The sequence below is a fragment of the Rhinopithecus bieti genome, unplaced genomic scaffold, assembly GCF_001698545.2.
Source record: "Rhinopithecus bieti isolate Rb0 unplaced genomic scaffold, ASM169854v2 scaffold_1918, whole genome shotgun sequence".
NCBI lineage: Eukaryota > Metazoa > Chordata > Mammalia > Primates > Cercopithecidae > Rhinopithecus > Rhinopithecus bieti.
Window position 1 is genome coordinate 2,227,142 of NW_016803680.1, and position 19,102 is coordinate 2,246,243.

At 39.8% G+C, this 19,102-nt stretch overlaps 2 protein-coding genes across 5 annotated transcripts in view; both read left to right on the plus strand.

Moving 5' to 3' along the window:
• The window catches only part of MOSMO (modulator of smoothened), a 76,365-nt gene extending 71,672 nt beyond the window's left edge, over positions 1-4,693 (plus strand). The window contains exon 3 of the mRNA XM_017850329.1: positions 3,910-4,693. Within this exon, the coding sequence (XP_017705818.1) occupies positions 3,910-4,094 (185 nt within the window). The 3' untranslated portion in view covers positions 4,095-4,693. The remainder of the gene's footprint in view (positions 1-3,909) is intronic.
• Positions 1-19,102, plus strand: part of VWA3A (von Willebrand factor A domain containing 3A) — an 83,029-nt gene that overhangs the window by 1,015 nt on the left and 62,912 nt on the right. Inside the window, exons 1-3 of one of the 4 annotated variants that reach the window (XM_017850273.1) lie at positions 4,769-7,050; positions 8,819-8,925; positions 15,585-15,873. The gene's annotated coding sequence lies outside the window, so the exon portion shown is untranslated. Of the gene's footprint in view, positions 1-4,768; positions 7,051-8,818; positions 8,926-14,910; positions 15,236-15,584; positions 15,874-19,102 lie in introns of those variants that run through there. The other 3 variants (XM_017850267.1, XM_017850281.1, XM_017850285.1) reach the window with 3 other exon arrangements.

Below are 19,102 nucleotides of genomic sequence, written 5' to 3' on the forward strand. Positions count from 1 at the left end.
CATACGTTTTTAAAAATAAATATAACAGCTGACTTTCTCTTGATATTTTCGTTTAGAACGTGTATAATTGGGGTAAGGGATAATCCCATATATCCCTATTAATGTTAAAACTCAGTTTATCCTTAAAGGCTGCAGGAGAGTGATATTCCTTCATGAGCCTCTGTTTCTTCCTGTATTCTCTGAAATTTATACTCTTGAATGTGTATGTTTCTGGTTCTGTTTATCTATATTGCCCTTAATTTTTAAATTTAGATCAAGTTGCCTTTGATATAAAAAAGTTTCTCCATCCTTGTTAAGCAGAGTGAAACAAGTTGGTGACCTTTTCCCTGTCAAACAGACCTCCTGTGACAATTCTTTTCTGGAGAGAGGGTCCAGAAGCAATCATAGAAACAGTGCCGCTAAAGTTAAGGATATTGATGAGAAATTTAAAGAGAATGTGCTTCTTTATCTTTTACTTACAGATTCGCTAATCCAGATAGAAATCACTCTTCAAGAAGTAAAATAATATCAAAGAAGGATTTAGTTTCTGGATTTAGTTGAAATTTGGGAATGCATATGCCTTGAATACCAAAAACCTAAAATATGATTTAGCAAGGTAGTGTGAGTTAAAATGTTAAATGCTCTCGTGAGCTATAGATTCTTATGACCCAGTGAAGGGAAAGAACTAGGATTATCTTTGTTTTCCATTCCCCTTAAACAGAGAATATTTAAGTATGTATAGTTGCCCCCAAATGCAATGTATTTTTTCCTTTATTTTTTAAATAATTTAACTTTTTGAAATAATATGTGCATATGATGCATAAATCAAAATCTGTGAAAGGGTAACCATGTGAAATCATATTTGGCCCTGTCACCCAGCCATCCCATTAACCCCTTTCCTGGAGGCAACCATTTTTACCAGTTTCTGGGGTTTCCTACTAGAGGTATTCAATGCATAGAAACATATCTATATGTGTGTGTTTCATACATACGTATTTATATAAAATTTTTTCTACTATTCTGTATCTTGGTTTTTAAACTTAATATATCTTTGAGTTAATTTCATTTAAGCAAGCATAGAGCTGCCTTGCTTTTAGCTTCCTTAAATACGTTGTTTTTGGTACCAGAACCAGTGGCTAGGGTGGCAGTTCTGAGAGGAATTGGGCGTCCCCTAGTGTTTCCACTCCGCCCCTGATAAATGTACTTTATTGTATGTATTTCTATTCCAGTTAAGCTATAGTTTTCATAATAACATGAGGTTGATATCTTCTGATGGCCGTGCACAGTGGAGAAATATGTCTCAGAGAAGAAATATGTCTCAGAGAAGAGCCCCCACATGATGGGGGTTCCCTATGGGGACAAGGGAAACCAAGATGAGTCATCCTGTTCTTCAAGTCTGGCCTTTGCTCTTTCCTTTGCCACCCTAATTTCCAACCTCATCTAACAGTGCACCTGATTTCTGACTCTCGCTGCCAAAAAATCTGTGCCATGGAAGATATGAAAATTGTGTCTTTACAAGCTTATTTAGGATCCACAGCTCAGCCTTCAAAGGTTGATATTATCAGCATTAATAATATTTTAAGATCTAAAGTAACTTAATAGTTCACAGTAGCTTAAAAGAAAAACTCATCCACCTGCGTTAAATCTGCTCGCAGGAAGTATAGAGAGCCTGCTTCCTTTGGTTTAAAACTAAGGTTAAACAGGACTTCGTTGTTCCCTTAAAATGTAATTAAGCCTTTTCTAACAAATTTGGAAAATATTTAACTATTGAAACTGTTAAATTCTATAGTTGCAAAATGATTACTCCATTATAAAGGATAGATCTTTTTTATAGTAGAAAATAGGAAATGATAGGAACAAAGTTGGCATGTTAACACAATGAACAGATTTAACATCTGCATATTCCTACTTTTCTAAATTACTTGTTTCTTGAGATTAGTCAACATTAAGAAAAAAATTGTTTTACAACAATAATTTTGCCCTTTTTTTTTTTAATTAGATTGCGTATAGTTACCTAAATTGTGGTTTCATTTTCCTCACCAGACCATATTAAGCCGTAGAACCATTAGAAATTGGTGACAGACCACACTGACAAGTGGACATTGGCAGCACTAATAGTTATTTGTTGCTGACTATGCAACAAAAAGGCTAAAAGCTTTAAAATGTAATGCCTGAATTTTTCATTTGTTCTATAGTAGGCAGCTAAAAAAATTCAAGTTTGCTTATACAGTATTATTTGATGTGGTCATTTGCCCAAAATAAGCTTTATGTCTGTATATGTTATATGTCTGTATAACATAAAATAATCTACCTAAATGGTGCAAGTAAGAGTGCTGTTGTTTCTTAAGCTGATGTATTACTTAAGCAAATACTATTTTTCATTGTATCGCTGGAGTTATTCCTTCTGGAAAGGGTTCCTAATTGACTTTTTTAAAACTTGGAAAGTTTTGTTGATTGGTTAACACACAAAAAAATGTAGAGACGAGTGTCAGCTGAAATGTTTATCCAGGGCTCTGTTAGTATTTCTGGGGGATAGTTTTCACCTGGAGGTGAAAACTCATTCAGTTAATAATGAAAGCTTCAACTCTTCATGTACAGTGACTAGTAATCTGTCCTCACATTACACTGAAGAAGTATTTCTGCCAGAAAAAGTTGAAGGACAATGAACATTTGAGCAATACGCTTTCAAGAAGCAAAAATATTTTCTTTGAAAAGCTAGCCTATTTGTAAATAGTTTGTGTTCACTAAGAAGACCATTTCTTTGGTAGCACAGGGGAGCAGGCCATTTGCTCAAACACTGGACTGTGGAATCACTTTTACCCGGATACTGGGTTTTCTGATATCCTTTTTAAAACATTTTAACAAATAATATACTCCTTTGTGTTTACATGCAAAACTCAAAGAAGGTTACCTACCTTCTTTGTTTTTTGGAATATTATCCATGATAAGAGATAACCACTCTGACAATTTGCGAATCATCCCAGAGATCTGAGGTTCTTTCTACTAGCTGGTTTTATTTTTATTTATTTATTTTTGTATTGAGACAGAGTCTCACTCTGTCACCCAGGCTGGAGTGCAGTTGTGCAGTCTTGGCTCACTGCAACCTCTACCACCCAAGTTCAAATGATTCTCCTGCCTCAGCCTCCTGAATAGCTGGGATTACAGGCCTGCACCTCTATGCCTAATTTTTGTATTATTAGTAGAAATGGAATTTCACCATGTTGGCCAGGCTGGTCTCAAACTCATGACCTCAGGTGATCCGCCCGCCTCGGCCTCCCAAAGTGCTGGGATTACAGTTATGAACCACCATGCCCGGCTTCTACTAGCTGATTTTAAATCAGAGTAAGATAAGTGGTGCTTATTTATATGCACCTTTTCTCCATTTCCTTCTGCCTAACACGGAGAGGAACAGAGAATTGTCAAAATAGTAACTATGGTGATAATAGTATGCAGCACTCATTCAGCACTTACTATTACCTGGCACTGTGTCAGGGACTAGACATTATTTTATTCAGCCTTCTAGTATTTCCCCCATTTTCAGAAGGGAACCAGAGGCTTAAGATTACACCGCTAGTAGGCAGTGGAGCTGGAATTGAGCACCTATCTGACTCTAGCTAGTGCCCTTAATTACTATTGTAAATGGCTAGGAATCATATTTGTGAGGATTTATTAAGTTTGGAGAAGGACTTTTTTAATCCTGATATTCAGAATGGTCCTAGGACTTACATAAAAGGCTAACCTAGCTTTTACTGTATTGTTAGGCTTCAGGGATACTATGTGACCTGTAATATATACAAATTTTTAACAAGTGGCCCATGTTTTAACAGGTTTGGCCAACCCTTCTTATAAGCTTCCTTTGTGCCAAATTTTCATTGTTTTTTCAGATCACCAAACCATGTTACTAATGTTGTGTTTTGGTTTGTTTTACAGTGATCCTTTTCTGTATGGCTGCCCTAATATTTCCAATAGGATTTTACATCAATGAAGTCGGAGGTCAACCTTATAAATTACCCAACAACACAGTAGTTGGGTCATCATATGTACTTTTTGTCTTATCAATTTTCTTTACAATAGTAGGACTTCTATTTGCTGGCAAAGTTTGTTTACCAGGCTGATGAATGTCTAAATTGCTTGACTCTTATTATTTTTTATTTTATTATTTTTGGAGGGTGGAGAGGACAAAGGCGAGGCATCTGAGCAGCTCTCTCATGGGAACATGCTCAGGTGAAACTGATGCTGAGAAGGAAAAAAAAACAAAACTTTGATTTGTTCTCACTATGCACTTTGGATTTAAAAAAAAAAAAAAGGAGAGCCTTTTCCATAACCAAATACAGACAATATTGACTAAATCTCCTGAGCATATTCAGGCAGTCAGGTCTGCACTGTGATAGCAACCTAGAGAAGGAGAATGCTTTATACCGAAAAGCATGTGGCCCTTTGTGACTCTATTGTTCCGTTTTTAATGTCTAATGATTCATTAGAGGAAAAAAACAGTCTAAGTATGCATAATATTTATTTATCAGGGTTGACCAGAGGGAAGCAAGAGAATTTCATGTGGGGGGCGACTCACCTCCTAAGAAAATAGTGTTCACAACTTCCTTGTAATAGTATGGACCTTTGCACCAGAATGGATTGCCGTTGCATTACTGCACCAAGAACCAATAGATCAAACTTGTTTTGCTAAGAATTAAGTATAAAATTCGAAATTCCCTCTTCTCTGTTACAAAAAAAAAAAAAATCAACACTACAGAAGGAAAGACCACTTTTTGTGTGGGGGGTGGGGGGGGAATCTTCCTTTATATTTTATAAAATATATATAATATATATATTTTGCTGATGCAGTATACAGTGTGTATATATGTGTGTGTGTGTATGTGTGTGTAAATTTATATACACACACATGCAAACAGTTCCTGGAAGAGAATTCTGAATGCTTTGCTAGCAAAACACTGTGGTGTGCAAACCTAGAACCCAATAGAAAAAAAAGCCATTTATCTGAAGGCTGCGTAGTGGAGAGAGTCTTCAGTTTACCTCATTCTTTGTAGCAGCCCTTGATTTTAACAGGTTTTTATAATAGGTACAAACAAGCCCATGCCTTTCTAGGTGCGATTTTAAGTTAAGCTAAAAATTCTTTGTAGGGTTAATTTATTTGTATATGATAGCAGAAGGTAAGATCATGTCAAACCTTATAATTTGGGGAATCTGACACTATTTAAATTATTGGCAACTGTTGTCTATTGTACAGAGATTCTTTTTCTACTGGCTCAGTCTGTTACATTAATAATGCATTTTATATGTTCAGGTACACAACTTTACATAAATACGAAGTTCACTAGTACATATCTGGCTATTTTGGCTATTTACAGCACTAATTTCATTATTTTCATCTGTAAGCATTATTAATACGTCTTTACCAAAACCTGAGCAATACAATATTTTCTTTATATGTTATATGCCTTTGTTTGCTAAAAACTGATATTTTTGCATTTACTTTAAAGGGCTGTACTAAACCCACAGCTTTAAGTTCTTCCCTAAAAGAAGTATCGCAGCTAACCCTTGAACTCACAGTTTTAAAATACAGTATTTCTCTTCTCCACATCTCCATGCCTTCGCATCAATGCTTGTTTTTCCTGGTGAACACTATAGATAATCTCCTGTTTGAAATGTGGGACTGGAGGGTGTTTCATGGCAGTGGAGCTAAGTTTCTCCTCTTTATAGTGAACTGGTGACCCAAATGTCCCTATCAGTAGAGTCCCATGTGGCCCGTGCTTCACACAAGCAGAAATGAATGCACTGTTTTTTAAGAGCTAGATTACCAGTTCTAGAATGATTACTTCAAAGACAGGAGCTACCTCCTCAGATAATCAAACTATGAAATGGAGGTGCTTATGTGTTTCACACTGGCTTGTTTGACAGTCTTCCATCTTACTGTTAATTCAGCAATATTTTATTGTGAAAGAAAACCCCAGTGTTTGAGCTCACTCAGGAATTGGGGAAAGAGATGGACCACCACAGCGGTTCATTTCTTAAATGTTCTGGGAGAATGTCATACTTTTTTCCTTCCCAGAGTAAAAGAAACCTTCAGGAGATCCTGAGGGAGGCTGTTTTTCCCCAAGTATTATGATGTCTAGTCAAGCGTAAGAATACCACTGGACATGTTCTATGGACATTTGGGATTGCAGTTGCTATTGTGATTTGACTGGTCCTCAGTCAAATGGATCACTTTGAAGGAAAGCTTTGGTTGTCACCGTTATATACCACTGAGATAAAGTGTTAGCAAAGTATGGTTCAAATTAATTTATGACATGACCAAGAGCTTTTCTCTTCCAAAAGATGAATTGTATTGTAAATAGTTTCTCAAAATATTTTTAACTGGATCATGAGCATGGGGAGAGAAAGTTTCTCAGCTGCTAAGAATTTCCCCACTGTTTACTTCTTTCACTTATGGTGGTGTTGCATTTAAGATTACAAAATTTAAGGTTTTATTTCTATCTATTACCCAAACCATTAAATTGTCTTTAATTTTATCATTGTCTTGGAGGTCCAGTGCATACAGGGCTGATGGGGGAAAACTCCCTCTAGCCAGTCAGCACTCTAACCCAGGATTAAACAATCCCGTCAAGTAGTATGTGAAGTCAAGTCTTTGTACTCTTGCAGACCGGACATTGAAATGGACTCATTCATATAAATTTCTATAAATCCTATAAGTGAAAAGATAGACAACTGTCAGCAGTTGCTTTTTTAAAAGGTCACTATAATAAGTACTATATAGTACAGTATTAATTTATAGCAGGAAATCATATCTTGTAAACTGTATATAAAACACTGTTTTATGGTGCAATCATTTGTCAAAGTTTTGTCTGTTACATTGTTTTTAGAGTGTGTGCATTCTTCTCATACCTAAGAATATCACTGTAAAATCTGCTGAAAATTATTTTTAGGTTTTATTTGCACAAGACTGAATTAGTTTGAAATTTTTGGAAGCTCCTATTGAACATGCCTAAACATCTGTAAACAGGAAAAATCTTCAATTTATTAAAAGCAAACATTTCAGTATGATTCTTTCCAAAGGTAATCCATGTTCTATGTTGTTAATGTGTGTATGTAATTTTTCTGACTCTTCCACCTCTTACAAACCTATTTTCTGTTTCATTTGTTCTGTTTTGAAGGATTGCTCTTTTTTCTTTTTAATGTTCTAGATGACCAAAACACTATTGGTTTTTATCCTTTTGCCTAAAGCTTTGATATCCTCACTTGATGTTCTGTGAATTCACTGTTTAATCTATTAAGTGAAATAATAGTCCTGGTGACAAGCAATCTGTTGATTTAGAGGAAAGGCCCTGAAAAATACAGTATTGGAAACTAACTTTTCATATGCTGTTAGCTATTATTTTGCATCATGGGCTTCATGGGAAGAACATGTTGCATTTATTTTGTCTTTGTTAAAAGACTACTAGCCACAAGTTACTCTGATTGTAGTAACTGTTTTATCAACCCACTTGATCTTTAAAAAATTAAATTTACATTCACAATTCAAAACAGTAAGCTGTCTTTCAGAAAATTTTTGAAGGATAAAAACATGAAGGAAAAAAGTGGCCCGTGTAGGTAGGATTCCCTACACAGGACTTTTAGTTGTATCACCTCAAGAGATTTTGAAGTTTGTGATCAAGGTCTGTATATTATCCCAAACTTTATTAAGAATTGTTTTCTAATTGGTTATAACATTTTTCAATTAATAGTTTCAAAACAAATTGTTAATACAACTGTATAAAATGAACATAATTTTCTTCACTTGTATTTTTGTTATTGAGCAAGTTTATCAAAATAAATTGTCTACTAAAGAAACTAAAAGGCTTCTATTACTTTGAAATAAGCTTCATTTAAAAAATTTATTCCTTATAGAGGTTTCACATATTCATAAGTGACACTTCCATGCCTCTTGGGTTCGTTTTGTTGTTGGCATTGGGGGGTGAGGGCGGTCCTTCCCTATCTTCTTCCACTCCCACTCTTTGCTCACCGCTAGAGAAGAGTTGCTATTAATATTTCAGGACATGGATTAGGCCACGATTACCCATAAGAGTCACTCAACAATAAAAGACCACATACATGTGACTTTCCCTTCTGCATCATGCTTCCATGAGCTAGGAGAGAGAAACCAAGCCAAAGCCCTCACGTCAGCCATCTTTCTCTTCTTTCTTCCTTGCACATAGCCCCAAGTCCATCTTTGCTGCAGTCTTCTGTTTCTACTTTACTCCAGGCCAAAAGATCATAGCTTTTAAGATCTTAAAGTATGGGCTGGAGGAGCAAATACAGAGGCCCAGGGACCATGTCACAGCTTAACTGTAGCTCTCTCTGGGGGTGTCAAGATTAGCCCAACTGAATAATAATAAAATATTTACAGTTTGCTGCTGATTCTTCCTCATGTGGGCCTTTGAGGACCCTCGTGGGCAATTGGAGGATTAAGACATGTTAGGATTTAGATGTTCTTGGGTTATAAGATTGAGGGGTTTCCTTGGAGGTGAGATTTGAAGTACTATGTCTGGGAAAGTTCCAGGCAAACTAGGATGAGTTGGTCACCCTACCCTATCTTCACACCATCTAAATCTTCTCCTGATTTGTAACACAGGTTAGAGGTTTTTGGAGGGTTATTTTCTATAAACATTATTGAATAGGTCAACTGGAAATTGTAATGGTAGATTTATGCTGAGCTGCTATGGTGGAGGGGACACTTTTTCTATTTGGTAATACCTTAGGAAAAGGTAACACAGTGGCTTTAAAAACAATAACATGGGTTCAAAATACCTTATTTTGACTTATTCATCTATCATCTCTCTTCTAGCCACTATGAGAAGACTATAGGAAAAACACCAAGACTAGAGGACTCTGGGTTCCTTTTATGCAAAGTCAACTCTTCTGGGTCACAGTTACCCAGCAACAAAAATAAAGGTAGTTATTTATAAATGGTATTCAAGATAGAAAGCACAATGTATATTTTTTAAGAGTTTTGGTTCTTTTCCCAGGAGAAGAAAACACTGTGGGTTGGTATTTTCAAGCACATTCAAGGGTTTTACAAATCAGCCCCAGTTCCAGTCACACACAATCTAAGACCACCCAAGATAACATTTCAAGAAGAGATTTTTCACAAGACTATAAAATTTCAGAGCTGGATGAAATGTCACAGAGCATGTCCAGTATTTCCACTTTCCAGGTAAAGAAATCGAGGCCTCAGACTTTTCCCAAGTCACTCAGCTAGATATCAGCAGAGCACTTGACATAGGAAAGAATGTCTTTGACATGTGGGCCTTGAACTTGAGACCAACATTCATATTCTGTAGCCATTGAACCAGTCTTCCTTCAACTGATAGCCATTCACTCCGATCCATCCAAATCAATTCTGCCAAAATACTCATAACACAAAAGAAAGCATATGATTTCTGTGTTCACATTTCTGTCATTCCCACTGTCTACAGAACGAAATCCAGACTCCTTTAGCATAGCTTTGACAAGCTTTTGTGATCTGGCTTCAAGCTCTCTGTTCAGTCTTATTTCCCACCTCTCTTTCTCTTCCCTTCTTACTGAGAACCAGCCTGTTCTCCATTCTACATTCACTACAACCTGCTCCCTGCCCCAGCTGTGTCTGTACCACCTCCTCTCAGTTTTAAGATTCTCCCATATTTGAAATATATATAATCTGTGCTTTGTGTCTCTCTTGCTTATGCTTCTGTAGCAGAAATTGCTAAACAGGAATAGACTGCCTGGATTAAATCTCAATTCCACCATTCCAACTATGTGACCCTTAGTAAATCATGTAACTTATGTGAGCCTTGGTTTTTTCATCTGTAGAATGGGACTAATAATATTACCCACCTAATGGGGCTATTGTTGGTTTAAAAGAGATAAAGTTCCAAGCACATAGTAAGCATTCGAATGTTAGTTGCTGATATTGTCATTACTAAGTGCTTTTGTATAACTGTATAAACTCTTGAATGCAAAGAATATGGCTTCCTCATTGTGTACTCCCTAGAGACCTGGCACAGTGCTTTATACACTGAATTATGAAAATTAAAGTTGGGGCTCCAGGACAGGAAAATTATGAAACCTTATTTCCTGGAGATTTGAAAGACAGAGTCATCAATCTGCCAGGTTTGTTTCAGTGAACTTCTTTCTGAAGGCAGAGGCTTGCCTAAATCAGCCTTTATAAGGATGGTTACTTTATTGATAAGTATTTGGCTATATAATATGTCAGTTCCATTGACCTCCTTCGGATTTCCCTATGGACTCCAGATCCTTTACTACTACTAAACTCACAGGGCTGTAACACTGATACTCTACAGAGAGGACCAGGACAATGCCAGCACCCCGTTGATCCTGAGTGAACTCTCTGGGGGCCTCTTCAAGCTTGTGGGTTCTCTGCTGTCTTGAAGCCATCCATCGATTTGACATGTTTTGCAAAGACTTGGTCCTGTCAAGATGGTTTTAATCATTTCAGCTAAAAGGAATGGACTCAAGGATTTCATCTCATTTTAGACGCAGTTGTCCTCAATTGGCCATTTTACGGCACTTGTAGTAAATATGGCCAGTGTGTTTGGTCACTATTAAATCAATCCCCATTCATTATCCATCAGGGCAAGTCAGTGAAGTAAATACTATGTTCTGACCACTCTTTCTCATGTTGTTTAATATTTAATATTGTCCAAGGCAATTCAAGTATTTTCTTAAATAAAAAATATGAAAACTCTCATTCTTTTCCATTTCTTTGTTCTCTATGACAAATGCAAAGAAGTTGAAGAATCAAAATCCTTTTCATAATAAATTGCTCTTTAAAAACTCACTTATCTAAGAAGGCTTTTGACTACCTCATCTTCTAAATGTTTTACTAAGGTAGGTAGTAAGCGGCAAAATGAACTTATTTGGTGCAGTCCCACCCTTACATGCACCACTTCAATACTTCACCTAGTTTCTGCCTTCAGGGTTATCAATAACTTTTTCCTGCCTTAAATGCTATTGTGGAGAAAGAAATTATGACCCTGAACCAGGACACAGATTTTCTTTTACAATAACATATATCTGTAGATTTTTTTTGAAAACACAAAATAGTATAGGAAACAAGAAGTTCCCTCCTCCACAATCCACCTTCCAGAGATAACCATTGTTAACAGTTTATCGGGTGTTTTAACATTTTAACAGCTATTTTACTGATCAGATTAACAAAAGCAAGATATTATCTATACCTGCCGCTGCTTTTTTTTTTTTTTTTTGAGACAGGGTCTTGCCCTGTCACCCAGACTAGAGAAAGTGCAATGGCACAATCCTAGCTCACTGCAGCCTCAAACTCCTGGGCTCAAGCAATTCACCCACCTTAGCCTCCCAAGTAGCTGGGACTACAGGTGCATGCTGCCACGGCCTGCTAATTATAAAAAAAAAATTTTTTTTTGTAGAGATGGGGGTCTCAGTATGTTGACCAGGCTCATCTCCCAGTCTCCTCCTGCCTTGGCCTCCCAAAGTGCTGGGAGCCACCATGCCCAGTGGCTTTCTTTTTTGACTTAATTTGTGATGTAGATTTTTCTATGTCAGTAAATATAGAGCTTCCTCATTTTAAATGCATAGTATTCCATTTGATACATATCAAATATGTGTCTCCCCATTTTGATGTACATGAGGTTGCTTCCCGTTTTTTGTTATTGCAGATAATGCTGCTGTGAACTTAGGCCTTGGGTAACAAAAACTTCTCAAATGTCATAATAACCTGACATTCTAACTGAAGCGTATCAACTATTAAAGGAATTCCTATTTTCAAAAGCACTGTGGTTAAATAATAGTGGCATTCTCTACGTTTAGAGAAAGAAACAGTAAATTCATGTGTTAATGTGCTTTCCCATATGTCATCTTAATCCTCTACCTATGAAGTACAGAGTGGTGTTTTGTAGACTACAAAACCAAGGATTAAAAGGCTGAACACCTTACTCCAGGTTCTGTAACTAGCAACTGGTGAATCTTCTGTAACTAGCAACTGGTGAATCTGGGTTTCACAGCCAGGCTCCCTGACTTCAGATCTAGGACTCCTGCTGTCCCGCATTGCCAGTGTGGCTGGTCTAAAGGGAATAAAAATAACTTGTCCTGCTTGCATGATTCCTTGGCTCAAACATGAGCAGCTAAATCTATGGTTTGCTTCTTCTGGATGTGGAATGCAAACAACCATAAAAGGTGGTCCCTATTTAGAAACACTTTCCACTTTGTTGAAAGAAAAAAAAAATGTAAGAAAAACCTCCCACTTATTAAGTTGTTTGTGTCTACCATCTCATTGTTGAGCTTTCTCTTTGTATTCATTGTTCACCGGTTTTTTGGTTTTGGTTTGGTTTTTGGCTGCTCACTGCAGCCTCGACCTCCTGGGCCACCATCCTCCCACCTCAGCCTCCCAAGTAGCTGGGACCACAGGTACACACCACCATTTGTGGCTAATTTTAAAATATTTTGTAGAGACGGGGTCTCACTTTGTTGCCCAGACTGGTCCTGAACTGGCCTCAAGCAGTCCTCCCGCCTCGACCTCCAAAGGTGCTGGGATTACAGGCGTGAGCCACCATGCCCCAGCCCATTAGTATTTTATAGTGCCGACTTCCTTGATGGATGAAGCTAGATGAGGGCATTGATTTTATTGGGGCCCTTTCAGGATTCCAGCACCCAGGGAAATTTTCCCAAACCAGCTGCTCCTCACCCCTACTCCCAAAGCACTTAAAACTCAACTGGATCCCTTCTACTGGACTGGTAGGACTTAATGGGTTATTGGAGTACTCTTAAGTTTTACAGAAGTTCATGGTTCGAACATTTGGAAGCTCCGCCCCACCCCCGCCGCCACCCACTAGTTGATCATCTGTCTACATGTTACTGCTGAGACATCAATTGTCGCAGGCTAAATGAGGTAGTAGTTTTACTGTGTTTGTCTCACCCTTGGGGAATGATAAATGTTGGTGTGCTGGGAACTCCTGTGTCTGCGGACTCTTCCCAGAATGCACCAAGGACCCACTTTCTCTTAGAGATTGCCATCTTACCAAAGTATTGCCACCAAACATGGAACAAGTCTCTACTCCTTCTGATTTTTAGATCTCTGATTTTTTTTTTTTTAATCTGTCTGGGAGAGTATCTCCTCTTTGGCTTTCCTGAGAGGCATGTTTGCCTAGTACCATGGTCCCTTTGGTTTTTTTTTTTTTTTTTTTTTTAAAGTCTCTTTCTTTTGGAAAATTACTCCTTTCCTACCTCAGGTCATGTGGTTTCATGGAGCCGATTTCACCTTGGCTTCAGAGCTCAACACAGAAGCCAGGCTTGGCCAGAGTCATCGTGACAGATTCAGAAATTAGCATGGCATGTGACCAGCCTGGGACTTTGCTGGAACTCCTGGACAGAGGTGTTCTTAGAGTTGCTAAGTTGTAGGGGAAAAGTTTGGCACTGCTGGCAGCCCCACCTGAAGAGCCTCCTGATCAAGCCATCCTAGAAGAAAGGAAGCTGAGAAAGGAAGACAGTTCTGTTAACATCACTTTAGTTTTTGGATCAAGTCATCCCTGAAGCCAGAACTATCCCTGGATTCTTGTGTTATTTAAGAAAATAAATTCCTTTTTTTCCTTAAACCAGTTTGAGTTGGGTTTCTGTCTCTTTTAACTGAAATAATCTTTACACTCCCACTTTCCTCATGACATTAAACACATTCCTCACCTCCCCTGCTTTGGCATGTCACTTTAATCTTTTCGTTAGCTTAGGCTTTTACAAAAAACAAAAAAGTTACTTCAGGCTACTGCTTCTCAACCCAACCCAAAGCACCTGCTCCTGGTTTGAAATGGAGGAAAGAAAGAAGGCAAAACAAATTAATATCTGAAAGATATATCCCACCATACTCCTGGGCAATGGGACCACGCTTGAGCTCCTAAATAAAAGACCAGAGATGAGTTGACCCTGATCCATTTCCAAGAGCCTAAGGTAGGAGAAATGTCTGTTGTGCTCTGATGCTTTCCATGGGTGTCATCATGATCTGCATCCTGAAGGGAGCCAAGAAAGATGGTACCCACACAGCTTTCCTCTTGATGGGTCTTACAGCCTGAAAGGCTTACTCTGCTTTATCCACCTGGCAGAGATCTATTCAGAATGTGTGTTGTGTAGGCTCAAGCAGAAGAAAGCAGAAACAAAGAGTTTCCAGTGTTGGACTTTACTTCTGTGCAGTGTTGAAAACCCATATATCCAGGAAGCAAAGAAAGGTGTGAGGGTGGTAGATGACCTGCTTGGGGTTCCCGTGCCTAAAAGAAAAAAGGATGTCAAAATTAGCCAGCCCCTTCCACCCAAAATTTCCATCAAGATGGGCACAAGTACCCTCATCTCTTGTTCATAGAGTAGCCATTGGTTGCTCACAGCCCCTTGGGACCTCCTTACCTCTTTCTGATCTTCCTCATTTTCTGCCGTATTGGTGCTGGCCACATAACAAATGCCATGGACTTATACATGGTGTTCTCAACCCCCGGTGACCAGTGGTTAATAAGCAGTTTCTATTTTGAGCATGTTGGTTGTTTCTGACCTGGCCTATAGGCGTGGCTGCTGGGGTCCACATCTGAAGGGTGTTCCCTACCATATGATAACTACCACAGGTGGCATATGTTCTTTATTTTTGAGACAGGGTCTTGCTCTGTAGCCCAGGCTAAAGTGCAGTAGTGCGATCATAGCTCACTGTAACCTTGAACTCTTGGGCTCAAGCAATCCTCCCACCTCAGTCTTCCAAGTAGCTGGGGCTGCAGGTACAAGCCACTGCACCTGACTAATTTTTATTTTATTTTATTTTATTTTTGTAGAGACGGAGTCTCACTGTGTTGCCCAAGCTGATCTCAAATTCCTGGCCTCAAGCAATCCTCCCGTCTCAACCTCCTAAAGTGCTGGGATTACAGACATGAGCCACCACCCAACCTTATGTTCTAACTGATAAAAGTTTATAAAACTTAGAAAACTCTCAGAAAGTGAAAACTGATTTGAGAAATGTCCTGGATTCGAAAAACTAACTACAGATCCTTTAGCAGCTTGCAAGTTGGTTGACTTCGGAGACATTAATTACTTTGTCTCTCTTGACCACTATAAAAGAAGGGTTTAGAGAGGTTACCAGCTATGGGCCAAGAACTAGTTACATCATAATCACCTGGGGCCATTGTTAAAAATGTGCATTCCCACACCTTTTCACAGTTCTGAATCAATCTCCTGAATGGGAATGTTTTCTTAGCAAACAATCCAGGTGATTCTCGTGGGCACCCGGGCTTAGGAACCACGCTGGCAGATGATCTCTTCTGATGCAAAGAGGTCATTGAGCTTGGCTATATTAGCCAGGTTTAGGTGGGGCTGGACCAGGTAGGGATAGGGGACTGTCTGACCTCTCCCAAGGATTGTGTTCAGGGAACCCAAGGGAGTCTGAGGAGGAAGAGAAAGTTACCACCTTTGCCACACGTGGCAGAGTTCTCTGGAAACTTTCCTCAGTTCCTACCACAGGAAGGCCACAGGCACCAGGGCTTTACTGGCCTAAACCATAGTTCTGTGCTGACTGAGAGGTTCTGAAATTTGAAGAAAGGTCTAAATCCTGCTTCCAGGTTTTTGTGAAGGTGGAGAAAAGCAGAGTGACCTGGGAGAAGTGGTTATCAACAACACAGCGGTGACTTCTTCCCTGGATTGAGGAAGGTTTTCCCTTTCCCTGCCCCGAGCTGCAGTGGTGCAGTCTGTTACCTTGGAGACCAGCTAACACATTCCCACAGGGCAAGCTTCACTGCTGAGTTGCTTGGAGGAGCTTGGAGAAACCAGAAGTGAGATCTAGGAGAAGCAAGGCCCTGGAGTGCCAGGAACCCTTCTCCTAAAGATGGAGAAATAAACGAAGAAATACAGGTGAGGGTGCGCGTCACAAGGGTTGACGGGTGGTGACAGAGGGGGTGGGGGAGGCCAGATGCTAAGCTCTGGACTGAGTGACAGGATTGAGGTAGCCTGGGGTGTGAAGCATCCACTCCCTACATGCCGAGCATTGGGCTAAATGCTGGGGGTGCCACTAGACAAGGAAGTCATGGAGCCGGTCTGGGAGACAGGCCATGACAACTCCATATGACAAAGTGAAGGGGCAGCGACAGGAGGACTTCCACAGGAGGAATGGTTTCCTCCCTGGGGGATTGGGCACAGTGAATCGGGTTCAGGAAAGACTCCTATTATTATTATTATTATTTTCACCCAATAATCAAGGTTCCCTCTCTCCCTTGGACCAAAATGCCATCTGCCCTGGACTGGTTTGTTCTTTTCCTCTCCTGCAATCACCCCCCAGTGTAATTCAGCTCACCTTTGCCTAAACTCTGGACCTGCTCTGAATGCATTTATTCATCAAATGTTTTTTGAGCAGCTACTATGTTCTAAACTCTATTTTATGCAAAAATATCCTAGTAGTGAACATTACTGTCCCGGCCCAAATGGATCTACTTCTAGTATGTTTATGTGGGAGGGGTGCGCAGAGGTTCAAACAGTAAGTAACTAAATATAGAGAAATTATAAAACAAGTAAATAAGTAAATATATAGAACGTATTTACTTATAAGTAAATAAGTGAATATATATAGTGAAACATGCTGTGGGGAAAAATAAAGGCAGGTGGAGGAGGTGCTGTTTGAGTTAAAGTACTCACAGAAGACCTCTCTAATAAGATTTCATTTGAGCAAAGGCCTAAGGGAAAGAGCTGCGTCCTGTTCATGTCTATCTCCCCAACACCTGTTCTCTCTGGCACGCAGTGAGCGCTCTATAAATGTTCATGAAACACATGATTGTTTTCATGTCATATGCTGAAGTGCTTGAAGATGCAGCCCACATTTTATGGTATTCTACTTTTTTTTTTTTTCTTTTTTTTGAGACAGAGTCTTGCTCTGTCACCCAGGCTGGAGTGCAGTGGTGCGATCTCAGCTCACTGCAAGCACCACCTCCCGGGTTCACGTCATTCTCCTGCCTCAGCCTCCCAAGTAGCTGGGACTACAGGCGCCCGCCACTACGCCTGGCTAATTTTTTTTGTATTTTTAGTAGAGACAGGGTTTCACCATGTTAGCCAGGATGGTCTCGATCTCCTGACCTCGTGATCCACCCACCTCGGCCTCCCAAAGTGCTGGGATTACAGGCATGAGCCATCGTGCCCAGCCGGCATTCTGCATTTTTATAGTACTCCGTATTTCACAAAGCACTTCTACTTTCTCAATTTCATTTGATCCTCTTGATAACGGTGTTGAAGTAGGCAGGTCAGTTACTGCTGTCCCCATTCCATTCTGAAGATGAAGAAACCAAAGGTTCAGCACTTCTGTTGTTGTTGTTGTTGTTTGTTTTTTTGTTCGTTTGAGACAGAGTCTGACTCCATCACCCAGGCTGGAGTGCAGCGATGAGATCACAGCTCACGGCAGCCTCAAACTCCTGGGCTCAAGTGACCCTCCCACTCCATCCTCCCCGGTAGCTGGGACTACAGGTGCACACCACCATGCCCAGCTAATTTTTTTTTTTTTTTTTTTTTAATGTACGGACAGAGTCTTGTTATGTTGGTCAGGCTAGTCTCAAACTCCTGGGCTCAAGCAATCTCCCTGCCTCAGCTTCCCAATGTGCTGGGATTGCAGGCATGAGCCATTGCACCCAGTCCCATGCTCTTTCTGGAGCACTATTTTGTTTTGTTATTTTTATGCATTTCAACCCCTTCTCCATCAGCCTGCACCAGTCACCCCAGAATCTAGTCGTGCAGTCCTCTGAATTCATTAAGAGCTGTTAATCACTGACTGGAAAGAGGGAAGTGAGACGCTACGGGGCGGCCAGTGTTCATGAGGCATTTCTATTTCAACAGTCTCTGCCATTAGAGTCTCCCAGGACAGCTTGCTGAAGTAAAGCCGTGTGTGTGTGTGTGTGTGTGTGTGTGTGTGTGTTTTAAAGCATTGCCACATTATCCTGGTGCTTCCCAGAAAACAAAGCATCCTCTGAATAAAAGATTAAAGACCTGAAAGAGAAAAGCAAGTTGCCAAACCATTATTAGGCTGTTTAATTTCATGATTTCACAAGAACACACACTCTAATGTTTAAGCTGCAACTTTATTCAGAATCTCTCACTTGCTGTGTCTTAGCTGGTATTTTTTTGTTGTTGTTGTTGCAGATAACAGAAAGCTAAAGGAGCTAGCTGAAGCAAAAAAGGTAGAGAATTCTAAGAAACAGTATCTCATGGGTATCTCATGGAACCCAAGAGCAGAAAGTCAGGTCTCACACGTGCCTGGCATATATAATTAGAAATTCAAGAACCAAGGCAGATTGGGCATGGTGGCTCACGCCTGTAATCTCAGCACTTTGGGAGGCCAAGGCAGGTGGATCACCTGAGGTCAAGAGTTTGAGAGCAGCCTGGCCAACATGGTGAAACCCTGTCTCTACTAAAAATACAAAAATTAGCTGGGCATGGTAGTGGGCGCCTGTAATCCCAGCTGTGTGGGAGGCTGAGGCAGGAAAATCACTTGAACCCAGGAGGTGGAGTTTGCAGTGAGCCGAGATCATGCCACTGCACTCCAGCCTGGGGAACAAGAGCAAGACTCCGTCTCCAAAAAAAAAAAAAAAAAAAAGAACCAAGCGAGTTTTTCAACCTCCTGGCCCTTAACGTTCCCTTCTCAAAATATTTATCAAGGGTCTACCAGTCCCTGCTCTTATGTAACTTACAGTGTAAGGGGAGAGACACACAAATTTTTTAAAATCCCACTAATGAATGTATCATTCCAAATTAAAATACCTGCCCTAAAAGAGCATAGTTCTATGAAAGTCTGTATAAAACAAAGGAAACCGAAATAGAATGGGATGCTGGAGATTTCCTGGAGGAAATGATATTTGAGCTAAAATGCCAAGATGATTAGGGTAGGGGAGAAGGAGAAGAATGTTCCAGAGCAAAGAAGCAGCATATGAAAAGGTCCTGTGGTTAAAGGAACTAGAGAATTCCAGGAACTGGAAAGGGAGGCCCTTGTGGAACACAGAGGAGAGCAGTGGTGAAGTGGGAAATCTAGAGGGGTAGATGGGAGCAGCCAGACCTTGAGGGTCCTCAGATGCCATCTGAAGGATCTCAGTCTTCATCCTAGAAATAG